The sequence below is a fragment of the Balaenoptera musculus genome, chromosome 7 (genome assembly GCF_009873245.2).
Source record: "Balaenoptera musculus isolate JJ_BM4_2016_0621 chromosome 7, mBalMus1.pri.v3, whole genome shotgun sequence".
Taxonomy (NCBI): Eukaryota; Metazoa; Chordata; class Mammalia; order Artiodactyla; family Balaenopteridae; genus Balaenoptera; species Balaenoptera musculus.
In genome coordinates, this window is record NC_045791.1 from 55,741,985 (window position 1) to 55,758,123 (window position 16,139).

General features: G+C 37.3%; 1 protein-coding gene across 6 annotated transcripts in view; it reads right to left on the reverse strand.

The window, feature by feature from the left end:
- CHN1 (chimerin 1) overlaps positions 1-16,139 on the reverse strand; it is a 200,256-nt gene that overhangs the window by 46,536 nt on the left and 137,581 nt on the right. For all 6 annotated transcript variants that reach the window (XM_036858805.1, XM_036858807.1, XM_036858806.1 and 3 more), the window contains one exon: positions 5,554-5,631. In XM_036858805.1, coding sequence (XP_036714700.1) covers positions 5,554-5,631 — 78 coding nt within the window. The remainder of the gene's footprint in view (positions 1-5,553; positions 5,632-16,139) is intronic.

A 16,139-nucleotide genomic window follows, 5' to 3' on the forward strand; every position in this document is an offset into this window, starting at 1 on the left:
AAAGATAAAAAAGAGAAATAAACAATCCCATTTACCATCACATCAAAAAGAATATCAAGGAATAAATCTACCTAGGGAGGCAAAAGATCTGTAACTCCAAAAACTGTAAGACGTTGATGAAAGAAATTGAAGATGACACAAACAGATGGAAAGATATACCATGTTCTTGGATTGGAAGAATCAACATTATCAAAATAAGTGTATTACCCAAGGCAATCTACAGATTCAATGCAATCCCTGTCAAATTACCAATGGCATTTTTCACAGAACTAGACCAAAAAACTCTTAAATTTGTATGGAAACACAAAAGACCCCGAATAGCCAAAGCAATCTTGAGAAAGAAAAACAGAGCTGGAGGAATCAGGCTCCCTGACTTTGCACTATACTACAAATCTAAAGTCATCAAAAGAGTATGGTACTGGCACAAAAATAGAAATATAGCTCAATGGAACAGGACAGAAAGCCCAGACATAAACCCATGCACCTATGGTTAATTAATCTTCAACAAAGGAGGCAAGATTATACAATGGAGAAAAGACAGTCTCTTCAATAAATGGTGCTGGGAAAACTGGACAGCTACATGTAAGAAAATGAAATTAGAACATTCTTCAACACCATACACATACACAAAAATAAACTCAAAATGGATTAAAGACGTAAATTTAAGACCAGATACTATAAAATGCTTAGAGGAAAATACAGGCAGAACAGTCTCTGACATAAATCGCAGCAATATCTTTTTTGATCTGTCTCATAGAGTAATGGAAATAAAAACAAAAATAAACAAATGGGACCTAATGAAACTCAAAAGCTTTTGCACAGTAAAGGAAACCATAAACAAAACAAAAAGACAACCTACAGAATGGGAGAAAATATTTGCAAATGATGTGACCGACAAGGGATTAATCTCCAAAACTTAAAAACAGCTCATGTGGCTCAATATCAAAAAAACAAACAACCCAATCAAAAAAAATGGGCAGAAGACCTAAATAGACATTTCTCCAGTGAAGACATACAGATGGCCAAGAGACACATGAAGAGATGCTCAACATCACTAATTTTTAGAGAAATGCAAATCAAAACTACAATGAGATATCACCTCACACCATTCAGAATGGCCATCATCAAAAAGTCTACCAACAATATGTGCTGGATAGGGTGTGGAGAAAAGGGAACCCTCCTACACTGTTGGTGGGAATTTAAATTGGTATAGCCACTATGGAGACCAGTATGGAGGTTCCTTAAAAAACTAAAAATAGAACTACCATATAATCCTACAATCCCACTCCTGGGCATATATCTGGAGAAAAACGTGGTTCGAAAGGATACATGCACCCCAATGCTCATTGCAGCACTGTTTACAATAGCCAAGACAGGGAAGCAACCTAAATGTCCATCAACAGATGAATGGATAAAGAAGATATGGTAAATATATACAATGGAATATTACTCAGCCATTAAAAAGAATGAAATAATGCCATTTGCAGCAGCATGGATAGACCTGGAGATTATCATACTAAGTGAAGGAAGTAAGTCAGACAGAAAAAGACAAATATCATATGATATTTATATGTGGAATCTAAAAAAATGATACAAATGAACTTATTTACAAGACAGAAACAGACTCACAGACTTAGAGAACGAACTTATGGTTATGGGTATGGGGTGTTGGGGAGGGACAGATTGGCAGTTTGGGATTGACATGTACACTGCTGTATTTAAAACAGATAACCAACAAGGACCGACTGTATAGCACAGGGAACTCTGCTCAATACTCTGTAATAACCTAAATGGCAAAAGAATTTGAAAAAGAATAGATACATGTAAAATATATGTATGCAATATAACTGAATCACTTTGCTGTACATCTGAAACTAACACAACATTGTTAATCAACTATACTCCAATATAAAATAAAAATTAAAAAAATAAAGTGTCTATAATTCCTGTCTTCTTTTAATTATTTAATTTGCCTAAGTAGCCAGGTTTCTGTTATTATTATATGTAATCTTGATTTTGTTTTATAGAACTGTTTGAATTAAACATACCAAATGGAACACTGAATAATTTGAAGGGAGTAAAAGAAATACAGAGGATTTCACTGTATTCTGTGGTGCGTGAAAATGCACTGCTCTTACATAACATCTAACTGTGCCTGGGAGCTAAGAAAGAAGCAAGAGCTTTCTTTAGCACCACAATCATGCCAGGGTTCTCAACTGCATCATACTCTCTGCTACTGGGCAAGAAACAGTCTTGACATGGATTCAGAAAAAATACCCACTTAGGGGTAATTTGTAATAACAAGAACAGTGCGTACCAAGTACCTACACATAACAGGAATTCAATTTTTCTGATGCAGAACCAGAGCTTCAGAGAGATGAAGCAATCTGCCCAAGGTCATACAAATAGCAAGCAAGTTCCTCAGGGCAAGGGCTGGGTCTGAGTTATCATCCTATCTGGAGAGCCTCAGATGTAGGATGCAATCACTGTTGGTGGGGTGCTTGTGTCTGACTTTTAATGGCAGAGGTTGTCTTGTTTTGTTTAGTTTTTAAGTTGGTTTAGTTTTTAAGTTGGTTTAAGAAATTAGCACTTGTGTGCTCTCTCTCTCTCTCTCTGTTGTGTTAGGATGGGGCAGTTCTTAAAATGAGAGGCTGATCCAGGAGACAGTTAAAATTACTTTCACTCTAAGTTACATTGACAACTTACAGGGTAATCATTTTTAAAGGATGTGGTACATTTATTTTTAAACTGATGACCTCCCTGAGAGAAACAACTATCTTTCTTGTGATAGATGCTTTATCAAATCCTTGTAAGTAACAATAGGGGGGGAAAAAAAAAAGACTGTGTTATATAACACAGCAAAATGGGAAGACTTCCTGGGTATTTTTTCTCCTTCTATTAAAAACAAACGACAACAACAAAAAACAAACATCTGCCTGGAGTCTGGAGTTAGGCCCAGTTGATTTTTTTTTTTTTTCTTGGGATTTCACCTTGGTGAATGCTTTCACCAAAGATATATGACACTCATGGTTTCACCTTCTGAAATGAGACTTGACAGCTGTTCGACACCACAGAGCAACGTTATATAACTAGGCAGTTCAAGAGGCAAAAAAGAAAACCACATTGAAATGAGTTTGGTGAGTGGGTTGGTGGTTAGGCAGAGTACACTTTCACCAACATAGAAAATAGTCAATGGCAAGGCCACGTGAACAATTATCATTTTGTAAATGCTCCAGATTTTTCCTACAATAAATCTCTGAACTGGACATACTTACATATCACAGGCGGTGACCTTCTAAGTGAGCATTTGTGTGGGAGGGCACTGCTCCTGCCACAGAGTCTGAATTCTTTTAGGGATGTGCCCGGAAGTCAAGTGTGACCCCTCCTTCTCTTTTTTATAATGCCACCCCACAGAAACATTTTTTAAGAAACAAAGAGTAATTTCAATGGAAAGAGTCAAATCCTTTTGAGAGTCAAAGACTTTTGACCTTATTAGCAACTCTAAAAAAATATCTAATGCAATTCACTGTCCAACATGAGCTCTTCCTGAGCATAAATATTTTACTTTTTTTTAAACAGTGAGGCCAAGCTCGTTTTAATTTTTTAGCTCCAGAGAAGGAAGCAGGCTTCTACTGTTTAACATGCCTCTTTAAAAAAAAAAACAAGTATCTTTAAAACAGCGTGGGTACCAAGCTATGAGTCACAATTGGTCCCATAGTCAGTACTTTCTGGTTATACAAAATTTGCTCATGAAAGCCATGTGTTAAATTAAAATTGAGAAATTACTGGAAGACACAACCAAAAAAAATTAGAGAATGTGTTTGTTTATGCAAATCCTTGAACAGCTCTACCCTTTGCTTTTTATCAATATTGACAGAAAGCATGTACAATGAACTTGACTTAGCACTAAAATGGCACCCCTAATAGGTCAATCTGTTCCTGCTTAACATACCAGAGGGATATATTTTAAAATCTCAGCCATTTCTAAAAAGTTTGCAGTTTTCTGCTTCGGAACCTAAACGGCTATTTTTGAGACCGAACATGCACATAACCTGATATTTGCAAAAGGATGTATTTGGGGTCATTTTCCTGATAAAAATCCTGTAAGACCAGGTTGTGTATCATGCAAGAAGACACTGAGGACTAGTACCTGCATGGACTGTTTAGGTTCATAAATGGAAGAGGTGGTTGAGACTGGATGCACACACTGAATGGTCACAATTTCATTTTACATCTAAGATACTGTTTGAAAGATCAGGTCTTTAATAATATGTTTAAAGAGGGAAAAGAAAACTCTATTTGGTTTACCTTGAAATATTAGCAATCTTTACACAGCCCATACATTTTGGAATGTATCCTTTAGCCCCAAATAATCTGAAGTTCATAAAAATCTTTTTCACTATGGAAAAAGCAGAGCATATTGGGGGCTGGGTATTTAGCATTTGAGTAAAATTAATGCTAGTGTTAAAAATCAGGATAAATTGCAAATTTGGAATGAAATGTCTTACTACAGAGCCTGGTGCATTCTATCTGCTGAATAAATGTTGAATAAATTAATAAATAAAAGGAAGATCACGGTTTCCAGCTTTATCATCTTTTGAAAACAGATACCCGCTAACATCAAAACTAATGCCATTTTCTCTACACTAACAATATTCATGTCTCAGGAACTTCATCATAAAGTTGTATAACTATTGGGAAGTTACTATAGAAATGCTAGTGCATCTACCCATGAAGTGTAACTGGGTCTCCTTACGCACAACCTCACATTGTATGTTCTCTGAATTAGGTTGCAAAGGACTGAACTTCAAGGTCTTATATCATGCTAGAAATACAGGCAAGATCTACACACAGCTTGAATCAACACACACACACATCTTGATGAAAAATGATTAAAGTATAGTTGGTAAAACACAGTAACACAATAATTAAAAACTACACACACACACACACACACACACACACACACACACACACACAGTGAAAGAAAATCCTCAAAAAGTGAAGAGAAGCTGCTGGTGTCAGCAGCATAACGGTCCCATGGTAGCCATCCTCCTTTCATCATGGTCAATTCATTAGCAGAGGAGAAAAGACAGAAACTATGGGAAATGCACACCATCTGCTCAATCCAGATGCAACAGCACATGCCTCTTATAGCCAAAGCTTTTTACCAGAAATGGAAGGAGATAAGATCTAATCCTCTCACAAAATATCCCACGAAGGTAGTTAGACGTATTTGCATCACAAATAAATATAATGCCAAAATCATTATTAGATGAGATCTTTTAAATATCAGTCAAGACTTTTACCACTCAGTATACACTGATCAAACAGAATACTAAATCAGCATCAGAGAAAATGGGGTTGGATTCTATCACCTTTATTAAGCTATTCCTTAAAAAAAATCATGCTTAAAAGATCTTCATTCCCTGAATAGCAAGAACATTTTCGTCCAGTTGTCCTGGTTTTAAAAAGACACACTTTAATATTGTATATTTCAAGTAATGTGCATTTCCTTTCTTATAAGAAAAGGTTAAAAATAAATATTCTTACCTTGAAATTGTGAACCTTTTCATATTTTGGAATTTGCTCGTTTTCTTTCAGAGTTGCTCTTCTAACAAGTGATGTCAACTGCGAATAAGCAAAGAGTTTCAGAGGTTGCCAGATTGTCACAGACGACTTTTGAGAACCCAGTTTCATTCCCAAGGCTGCTATCAATAAATCTTGCTGACGGCCCTCTTGTTTTGATTTGTGAACTGTAGCTCTATTAGTTTTCCTACCCGACCAAGACTCTTTGGATGGCATTTTGGAATTCACAGGAAATAAAGAAAACCTATATTGATCTATGTCTGTCGATGAACTCTATTCAGCTAACAAATGAGCATTCTGCCAGCCAGCACAGAACCCGACCCTACAGAGAGCTGCAGAGAAACATCACGGAGAGGTGGAGGAGGATGATGAAGCACTTCTTAAAAAGAGGTCGACTAACCAGAAAAATTCTTCTTTCCTCCTTTTTTTTTTTAAAGGGCTCTATATTTAAGCTTCTGAAAACTTAAGAGTCTGAACAGAAATAGAGTCGATGCTAACATACAAAACATTCAGCATTTCTCTATCCTTTTTAAAAAGCCATGCAATTTTGACAAATGACACATTTCTAAAAGCTTTCTTTTCTAGTCAATATATTAATGTCCATCCTGAATGAAAGATGCCTACATACTGCCTGCAGTCAGTTTCTAGCAACTGACACCCTGTGAAGCCCCTGGCAGAGGATGGGGGAGGGGAGGGATTTGACAAGGAAGGCTGGATTAGACTGGTCACCGTAAGAAAGGAGATAACCAATGAAAACCAAGCAACAGTATTTAAGTACTGTATTCCTCAACTCACTGTCTGTTTCTCCCTCCTCTCATGCAAGATTTTCTTGCTGGCTCAAGGCAAAAAAAAAAAATTAGTGGGAAGACAATGAGCACTGAATGAGTCATGCTTCATGACAAAATGGATTTTTTTTTAACCTATTAAAAGTAAAGGAAAATTAACACACACAGCATTAGGTTTTAAAAAGAATGCACCACTGCCAGGTAAATTATCAAAGGCTGATCTATAATCCACCTTTGTGCATATGGACTGAGGTTAGTTAACTAAAACCCCATTTTATTCAAGATGAGCAAAAGCTGATAAGTATTTTGATGAAAAAGAAAAGGAGTTTAACTAGTTATCATTCTATTTTCATGGAGAGCAAGAAGCATGCACATAATGCTGCCAACACCCTGGGGCGCTCAGTTCTGACTTCCTACCGTGAGTAGTTTTGTTCTGGATCTATGCTTAAATAGGTCCAACCACTATTTTCATTCTTAGTCTCAACATTCTTCATTCAAAGAGCTTCAGGCCAGGTCACAGTGCAAGCCGGTTGGGAATAATTCCTCATGTTCACAGGTCCCAGATGTAGTGTAACTGTGCTTGTTGGACCTGAGGTGTTTGTTTGCCGATGTAGAAAGGCGGGTGCTGGGCAAGAGACTCAAATCCAGCTCCATTTAAGAGCAATACCTATACAATACTTTTTTACTAAGGTGCTATATAAGCTTAAGTTTTCTCATATTAATTCCTTAAACACCTCCCATCTGCTTCCTCATGCTATAGTAATTAAGTTTAACCCATTATGATTCTAAGGTTACACTGTATTTAAAGAATCTAAAACTCTATATTGAAATGAATTCAGTCCATTTGCTTAGATAATTGCAAAGATTTTATCTCAGATTTCATAATCTACAGGGGTTATGGGCCCAATGCAGATTCTAATTTAATCAGGGCGTGAAGTGGTCCTTAAACCATGCTAGATATTGATGATACTGAATGCCTGATTTTCTAAACACCCCCAAATATTTTGAGTATATAGTTCCAACTTTTAAAACGGTTTATTCTTTTTAAAACATTTCTAAGAAAACAGAAGGCAAAAGTTAATATTTACATCTACAGATGTTTCATTTCCACAAATTTATATCCTAAGGTGATTAGTATGAGACAAAAAAAATTTTTTTTTCCCAAGAAGAAATACAATGGAAAGAGCTTTCCTTGCCTAACCTAAATTACTCTTCAGCTTAGACTTAGTTTGTCACATGATAACTAAAAATATAAAGGCCAGCCAACTCTTTAGTCACATATAACCTAAAGTGAAGTTTATCTGATTCTCAGTGGGCCCAGAAAAAAACAGATTCTAAAGGCAAATTTAACAGTAATTTTTTTCTCCACAACATTTAACACTGAATGTTAAAGTTACTAAGATAAAGAAAACAATCACCCATGTAACCCAAGTAACTTTTTTTTCCTGAGTATTTCAGATCAAGGTCCTTTATTATAGATCACCCCAGTCCTTCAGCTGTATTAACTAAAATTCAACCAAAGCATAAAAATATTCATGGCAGATTTATCCAGAAAATTCATGGCTGAGTAAAAGTGAACATTTTGTCACTGAGAGGCCAGGTCTACTGTAGGCTCTGCAGAGTCATACTGTCTTTCCTGAGTAATTTTTCTACCTAAGCAAGAAATACTGGAATAATTACAACTTGGGCAACTATCTAGGGCACTAAGGAGACAGGAAACAATGGTTTAGGATGAAAAACTTCTTAGCTCCCCTCAGGTGGCTGGGGGTTTGGTCACTATTACGCCTCCATAACTGCAGCTGCATTTCTGCATTAATTTTGAGGAGCTCTCAAGTCAGAACTGCTAACTCTCGAATTCAGAAACAGTATCAATGTTCTGACATGCCAGACAAATGTATACCACACTTCCTTATATTTTTTCTGGCCATATCTATCTACTTAGATAGATACAGCATCTATTAATTATGCCTATCGTTCATTGATTATTAGGCACTTATGCTCTAAGCACCCAGCTAAGCACTTTACATACAGAATCCCATTAATTACACAGAAAAATGTCTATGAGGCATATACTATCCTCATTTTATAGCTGGAAGAACTGAGGCCTACGGAAGTTAACTTCCCAAAATGGTACAGCTGTTCCGTTAGGTGGTGGATAGGAGTTAGGCTCGTAAACACTATGCTGTATCCACTCAAATGAGAAAATGAGAGGACACCATTGCAGTCTGAGGGTAGTCTGATTCTATTCAAGGTGGTTTCTCCATCTTCTCCTTTCATATTGAAGAGTAGCAATAGATAGTAAGACACAGTAAGCAATGAGTAACAATGGATGGTAAGAAAAAGTAACAGGCACTAAGATATCTAGATCTCAAGTTTACCAGGCAGAACCTGCAGTAGGAAATGCAGCCCTCAGGCTCCATTCAGACACGCCCTCCTTCATGATGCCTTTGACCATTTGCGGCAATTAGACGTGACCTCATCCACCTGTGAATATCGGAGTCCTTCACTTGTTCATTGATTATGAGATGTATCACCTTCTACCTCATATCACAGTTGCCCGTGTACCTGTTTATATAGAACTGGGTCTTATACATCTTAGTATAAAGCCTGAATCTAACACAGTAGCTTGTACAAATAAAGGTTCAATACATAAAAATAAAACCAAATGAAGGCAGTTATTTTTATTGGGGGGCAGTGTGTTATAATAAAAAATGAGATTTGAAATCACAGACACTGAAATCTGAATCCTGACCTTGGGAGATTTGTTTGTTGCCTTGGTTATTACCTCATTAACATACTACGGACAATAACACTTATCTTACAGGTTACTACTGGGCAGTTTAGAGGGGATGATATGTAAAAGAGGAAAAGACTACAGACAGTGAGCACTCAATAAATGATACTATTACAGGGCGCTGTACCAAACACTAGCTGCAGGGCACGCTGTGTAGTATAAGACATAGGCTCCTGTCCAAGGAGCTAGTAGACTAATCTACTTTTGGTTTATACATACAAACATGCCTAGAAATGCCTGCCCTTCCCTTTATATTATGGTCTCTACCAAATTCCCCCAATTCTAGTTCTGATCCTATCTTTTAAAATGCATAGACTGACACCTAATGTTAGCTGAGGGAGCAGGGTTGGGATGGGGTGACAAGGAAAGATTATCAGCATAGGAAGCCAGGAACAATGTGCGATACTTCATATCGTTGTTCTATTTCTTGGTCATATAGCCTGAGATGTGTTGTATAATGGACATTTTATAGACGAAGAAACACTCACAGAATGAATTGCTCAAGGTCCCCAGTCAGGAAGTGGAAATTCTGTGGTCTGAATCCCTGTCTTTTGTCCCCAAAGCCTGGCAGCTCTTTCTGCTACCTTGTAATGAGAGTAGGAGATAAACCCGAGGTGTTAGAGAGAGAGCCCCCTCATATTCTGGTTCTATAAAAGAGAAGAAAACGGCTTCACTGGGTGGGGGTCTGAACTGGCAGGGTACATGTCCCACAAGGTCATTCTAGCTAGAAACACCAGCAGTATTTAGCTTTTTATTCTGACTGGGAATCTTTGGCCTGTCTTGGACCTGACTCTTGCCATCCTTCATACAGATATCACTTCTGTATTGTTTGCCTGGATGAGGGTAACTGGCCTGGAAAAAGACATGGGGAAGGAGCAGATTCCACAATGTTCTCTGTTTCTACCTTTGTCCATACCATCTGTAGTACAGAGGACTGGGAAAATAATGGGGGGGAGGGGTGTCGTGTGAGGAATAAGGAAAAGAAGGGGGAAATAGGTGACCTTGGAAAGGAATGCATTTGCTATTTTTCAAATAAAGAAATTTCCACCACTGACCCTACTACCCTGTTGTCTGTCTAGTAATAATACTGGATTTGTACTGAGTTAGCCTCTCATTTTCACCATGTGTAGCACAACAGGATCATGGGCACCAGGGCCAGACAAAATCTAAAATCACATCCTATTGGCTGTGGTGTGTCCTTGGTCAAGCTACTAATTTGTGTGTTTCCTTATGTGTAAAATGGATTAGAAGTACTTACATTACAGAATTATTAAGAATTAAATAAGTATTTTGCATTATTCCCAGCACAGAAAGTAATCAATAAATAGAAGTTTCCCCTCCTTCCCTTCCAAGACCCCATCTTTCCAAGATCAGGGTTAGTATAACATGTGACAGTGATACACATTAAAGGCCCAAGGCCACTGTCCTAAGCAGCGTGAGCTTCAGGTCAAATTGTAACCAGGTGGTTTAGGGACACATCATAGGCATCACCGTTCTGCAATTTTTAACTTACCCTGTCCTGGTAATCTAAACCCCTGGGCTCAAACTCTGAGTAATCCCTGTCCTCTCCTCCTTCCTGCCTCAAACCCTGCTTACAGGGCAGGGTCTTATCAACTCACTTACACTAAGGTGCAAATGACTGATTACACTTCCTTCTCCATGAATAACTGGTTTTTAGTATGGGAGCAAGACTTAAGCCAAAAGAATAAATCTCCAATTACTGAATGTCAGGACACACTAATAGTAAGAGTGTTCTCTAGGAAACTGGAGGGACCTCAGGCAAACAGCCACCTCCTTTGTAACTTCATGATGACATCACACACTCATGATCTCAATGCCCCAGTTAACTAAGCTAAATCAACATTCCATCCAAAAAGCACCATAAAGGATTGTTATAGCTGGCATGGCCCTGAGGCTCCGGGAGATGAAGAATAGCTGGATTTACTTACTACTGGGTGATCTGAGTCACTGGTTCAGGTTTAGCAAATCCTGCAATTTCTATAAAATGTTAAAATTGAGATATAAACACAGCTCTTCCACTATCAAAATTTGTAGATCCAAGCAAATTCAGCTCACTCTAGATACACAGATTATTCATACATTTGTCCCCTGAATTATCATTTGTAACCTAGTTTCACACCATGAGAGCCAAAAGTACAATATATTCAAGGTACTTAACAACAATATGTCAGCTTACATTTATTAACTGACAACTACATGGCACTATACTAGTAAATGCTATACATGTATGATGTAGTTTAGTTGTTAAAACAATAGGGCAGGTGTCACTTTATAGATAAAGAAACAGAAGCTCAGAGAGATTAAGGTCACCTAACTAATACGTGGTGAGAAAAGGAGTTGAACCCAGGTCTACGTGACTTCAAATTCTGTGTCTTTCCTCTAGACTCTCCCGCCCCTCATATTACCTATAGTTAACATGCAATTTTGAAAGGCTATCATTTGAATAAGTTTCTGGATCATTTATATTCTAATACCTCTCAGATCACTAGTCAATTTAGTACTGCTTATATTTAATTTATAGCATCTTTCAGATTCATCACCTCCTCAAAATTTTCAAATGCATTTTAAGTCGAACATTAGAGATTTCTATACAGAACTCTATAAATTCCTTAAGTTAACATTGGGATAAATAACTTTTTATGTTGCATAGGAAACTCTTAAATCCGGCCAGGGCTCTAAATTTTTATGCTCCTGGCATCAGTCACATCATAATTCCTAACTCTCTTCATTACATAGCTGCCCTAGCATTAACGTAATGTCTCTCTAAACAGATAACAATAGGCACATCAATGCATTCACTTCAGTGTATAGTAAATTTACTCTATATTAACACTCACACTACCAAACTCTGTACACTCTAACATGTTCCCTGACTTACATGCAATAATTATAAGCAGAAAACCTTTGAAAACACAATGCAAACAAAAAAGCACAGCCCAGCATTCCTTACCCTTTCAAGAAACAAGAAACGATCAACTTCTCCAAGCGACAGTTGGAAGAAGGGTTTTGCACACCAGGCCCAGAGAGGAGGGGGCAGAGTGGCACACACCCTGGTTACCAAGCCTGGTTCTGACAGATACCAACTAAGTCACTGAACTTTTTTCTAAGTCCCAGCTGGACTAAATGAACTCCATGGTCTTCTTTATATTTTTAACAGAAATTCAAAATGAAAAAGGAAGGTTCACACTCATTTAGCACATAGGGATGTGAAGATGTGAGTGTGTCTAAGTAGGAAAGGCCAGGTTGGCTATGAGTGAGTCCCTTCAAGGTAGCTCTGGCTAATTCACTACAGGCTTTTGTGTGGTACTCAGTTTTGCAGGCTCAGAAACTTAATTTGTCAGCAAGGAGATCATGTCTATTTCTCCAGGGGAGAGAATGACATTATAATACGAAGCTCATGAAACTGATAAGTAAAAGCAGAATGATGGCTGTCTAGTTTATACTAAGATATGAGATATAATTATCAGAAAGTGGGTGACCAACATGTTCCTTTTGGGGCAGCATATCTACACTGGAAACAAAAAATAATCAGGAAGCAGATGAGAATGGAATCAGACAAGTGGAGTGTGTTAGATGAACTGAATATTTAATGCATAGAGTTAAGACATCCTTTGAGTCCTCTACAATTAGGATGGCCCTGCCACAGGACTAGAATGCTCAGTGCCCATTTAGTGAGAGGCACCTTCATTTTCAGTCAGTGCTTAGATGGGCATAAGCAGCTCCGAGCTCTTTGAGTCTCCTTTTTCCAGGTGTCTCTTTATGATGATTTTGCATATCTCTGTCCAAATATCTCAGGTGGTGATCTTAAAGTTAACTCATAGGACACAGTCTTATTTTTTCATTTACAAGTTCTTAATGGATACTAGATTGTAGCCCTGGTGTATTGATAATTTATATAATAGGTACTTTGGGAAGATAAAATAAAATAAATGGCAGATGTTTTCCTGCCCTGAATCGTGTAACAAGTTAATATATACATGTAATTATATATAAAATTACATAATAAGAGTAAAGTATTCTAGTCTAACACACTCCAGTATTTGGCCATTCGCAGTGATGGTTGTATGATGATGATCATAACATTCTTTCTCGGTTCTTCCGAATGAAAAGCTGAAACTGGCCCCCAAAGGAACTTTTTCTCTATTTTCCCCCCTAAGTGAAGTTGAGGGCTAATTAGGGAAATATGTCATTACCTTTTGGTTTTTGTTTTACCCCAAATTTTGATACTTATTACTTGCACAACTTAAAGAAACACTTCTATTGTTCTGTAACAACAGAGGAGATGAAATTAGAGAAGCTCTAACACTATATCAACAACTAGAGACTTTAAATTCAGTGCAAAACTCTGGGATCATAGATGTTTTCACTTTTTCAGAGAGCTTTTCATTGTAATATACATATGGAAGGTACAATTAAAAAGCAGACTCAGATTGACAGTAGGAGTATTTTCAGATTTTAAACTGCCATTAGAGGTTATTTCAAGTTATTGCAGTTCAGTGAACATTTCACAATCACCAATTTAACAAAAGCAAGCCAGTGAATCAGAATAAAAGCCAGGCACTGTATTTTCAGTTTTCTCATTCTACCACTGACTTCAACTCATTAGGATAAGACGAAGTCTATGTGATGTGGTTCTTTTAAAAAGGACCTGCTACCGAATTTCTTAAAACTTAAGTTATAAAAGCTATTTCCTACATGTGTAATTTGATTAGAATATTCCAAATGTAATTTATTTAAATATTCATTTTAAGGCTCAATAAAGATAAACACGGGCTCATGGTACAAAGTGTATTTGTGAAGTTCAACCATACTTTTGGAAGCCTATTTTTAATATTTGAAAATGGCAACGTGGGCTCACGGTATAAAGTGTACTTGTGAAGTTCAAACATACTTTTGAAAGCCTATTTTTAATGTTTGAAAATGGCAATAGTGGCCTGAAGGTAACAGATTTAACTTTCATAAATAATTTCCCTGAGAAGAAGTATAAGCATGAGAATTATTCATAGATGTGTTAATTGTTCACCTCACTGCCAAATATTGTCTTTTCTTTGTAATGACACTACCACATGGTATGTTTTACATTAATGATGTTGAAAAAGTAAAAATAGCTTGCATCTGGGCATTTTTCTAAAATAAACTTTATATCGTGTCCATAGTATTTCATCTTATGAAATTCCTGGTAGTTCAAAGGTTCCTAATGAAATTGAGAGAACAACCCCTAACTTGAATGTTCTTTTTCATAGAAGAGATAATTAGATTCTTTCATATATATATCATACATATATATGATACATATGAAATCTATATATAATTAGATTCTTCCATATATATGTGTGTGTATATATGTGTGTGTGTATATATATATACACACACACACACACACACACACACACACACACACTGTGTTCCATTTGAACCCTGATATCTTATGAGTGATTTGAGGCATCTAGACCAGGCCCACAAATGATTAGCACATTAGAAAATAAGACACAGAAAGTCAGACTGCAATCAACTTCCTGTGAGAAGGAAGAAGGAAAGATTAAAGGATGATTTAACATCTATCTTTCAGTGACATTTTAATGTATTGAGAGGGATCTACCTTGCCATTTTCCTCCTCCACAAAGGATAGGTTAATGAGAGATAATTTAAGGAGCAAATGAAGATCTTAGGTTGATAAGGTCAAAAGTTATTTAAGGCTATCTGGCCAGCTTCAGCTAGTGCTTTACTACCTTTTCTACCAAAATGTCCCCAACAGCAACCAACAGTGAACAGGGGTGTGCAGGGATCCAGGGGTGGCTCTTCAAGCTCCCCTAAATGTGCCCATATAAAATGTTTAAAATAAAAATGTTTTCGATCAATGACTACTGAGTAAAATCGATGCTCTGGGAAGATGGGTCACAGTTATCTTTAGGTTTAGCATGTCCCTGCCTAGTAGCAGGAAATTATCATCTAGTTTCAGGAAAGCAGGTTTGGGTGACTGGGGGAGTCTTACAAAATCCCTTTCAGCAGCAGGCCTGATACTGTCACCATGGTGCACAGCAAGAAGTAATCTGTGAGGTAAATGGCTTCATAATCCTGTTCCAGTCTTACTTTACAATAGCTTTAATTACTGTATTCTTCTGCTTGTTTTGTTTAAAAAAAAAAACAACACTCAGGCCCAACTCTTTCACTGCCTCCAAATCAGGAGCACTTATTTAGTCAGAGTTTTAGATTCTACAAACTGCTTTGTCACATACACTATTTCACTGTATCCTCACTTTCCTGTTTTTCAGAATGACAGTGCAAAGGTGTTAAGGTACTTGATCAGGGGCAGAAATCATTAAGCAAAGGAGCAATGGTGGGAACCCAGGCCTCCAGATTTCACACCTACCCCTCTGTCCATTCCACCTGCTTTCCTGGGACCTGGAGATAAGATTACTCAAAGTGTGAGGAAACTGACTCTTACTTTAGTAAGGCCCCAGGCTGCAAACACCCAGGACCATCAGCAAGCAGAAATATTCACAGCTGAAAATGACCTTCCCCAATTCAGTGCTAAGCCTGACAAATGGTTTACAACATCCAGAGAAGTGAGGTCAGCCTTGGTGATTAATTTCTGGCATTTTAAAAGCCTTTTTAATTATTTTGAGGGTAGTGGGTAAAATGATATGATGCTCTTCCTTAGATACATGCAGCTCCTTCATCAAATGCCTACCACGGCTTCAAGGAAAGTTACTGAGCAGCATGCCTGGTTTTGTTTTTGCATCGACTTTTCCTATTTTTTTTTAAATGAAAACAAATCAACAAAACTATCCTCCAAACATGAATTGAGAGAAGGGTCTCTTGAGCAACTAATTAAGCTGTCTTTAGAAACAGGTAATTAAACTTTCCATTAAAATTCACCAGACAAACATAATTTACAAGGTGGAAAGCCATTCCAATCTCATGGGTAAACAATCAACTAAGGCTTGTAT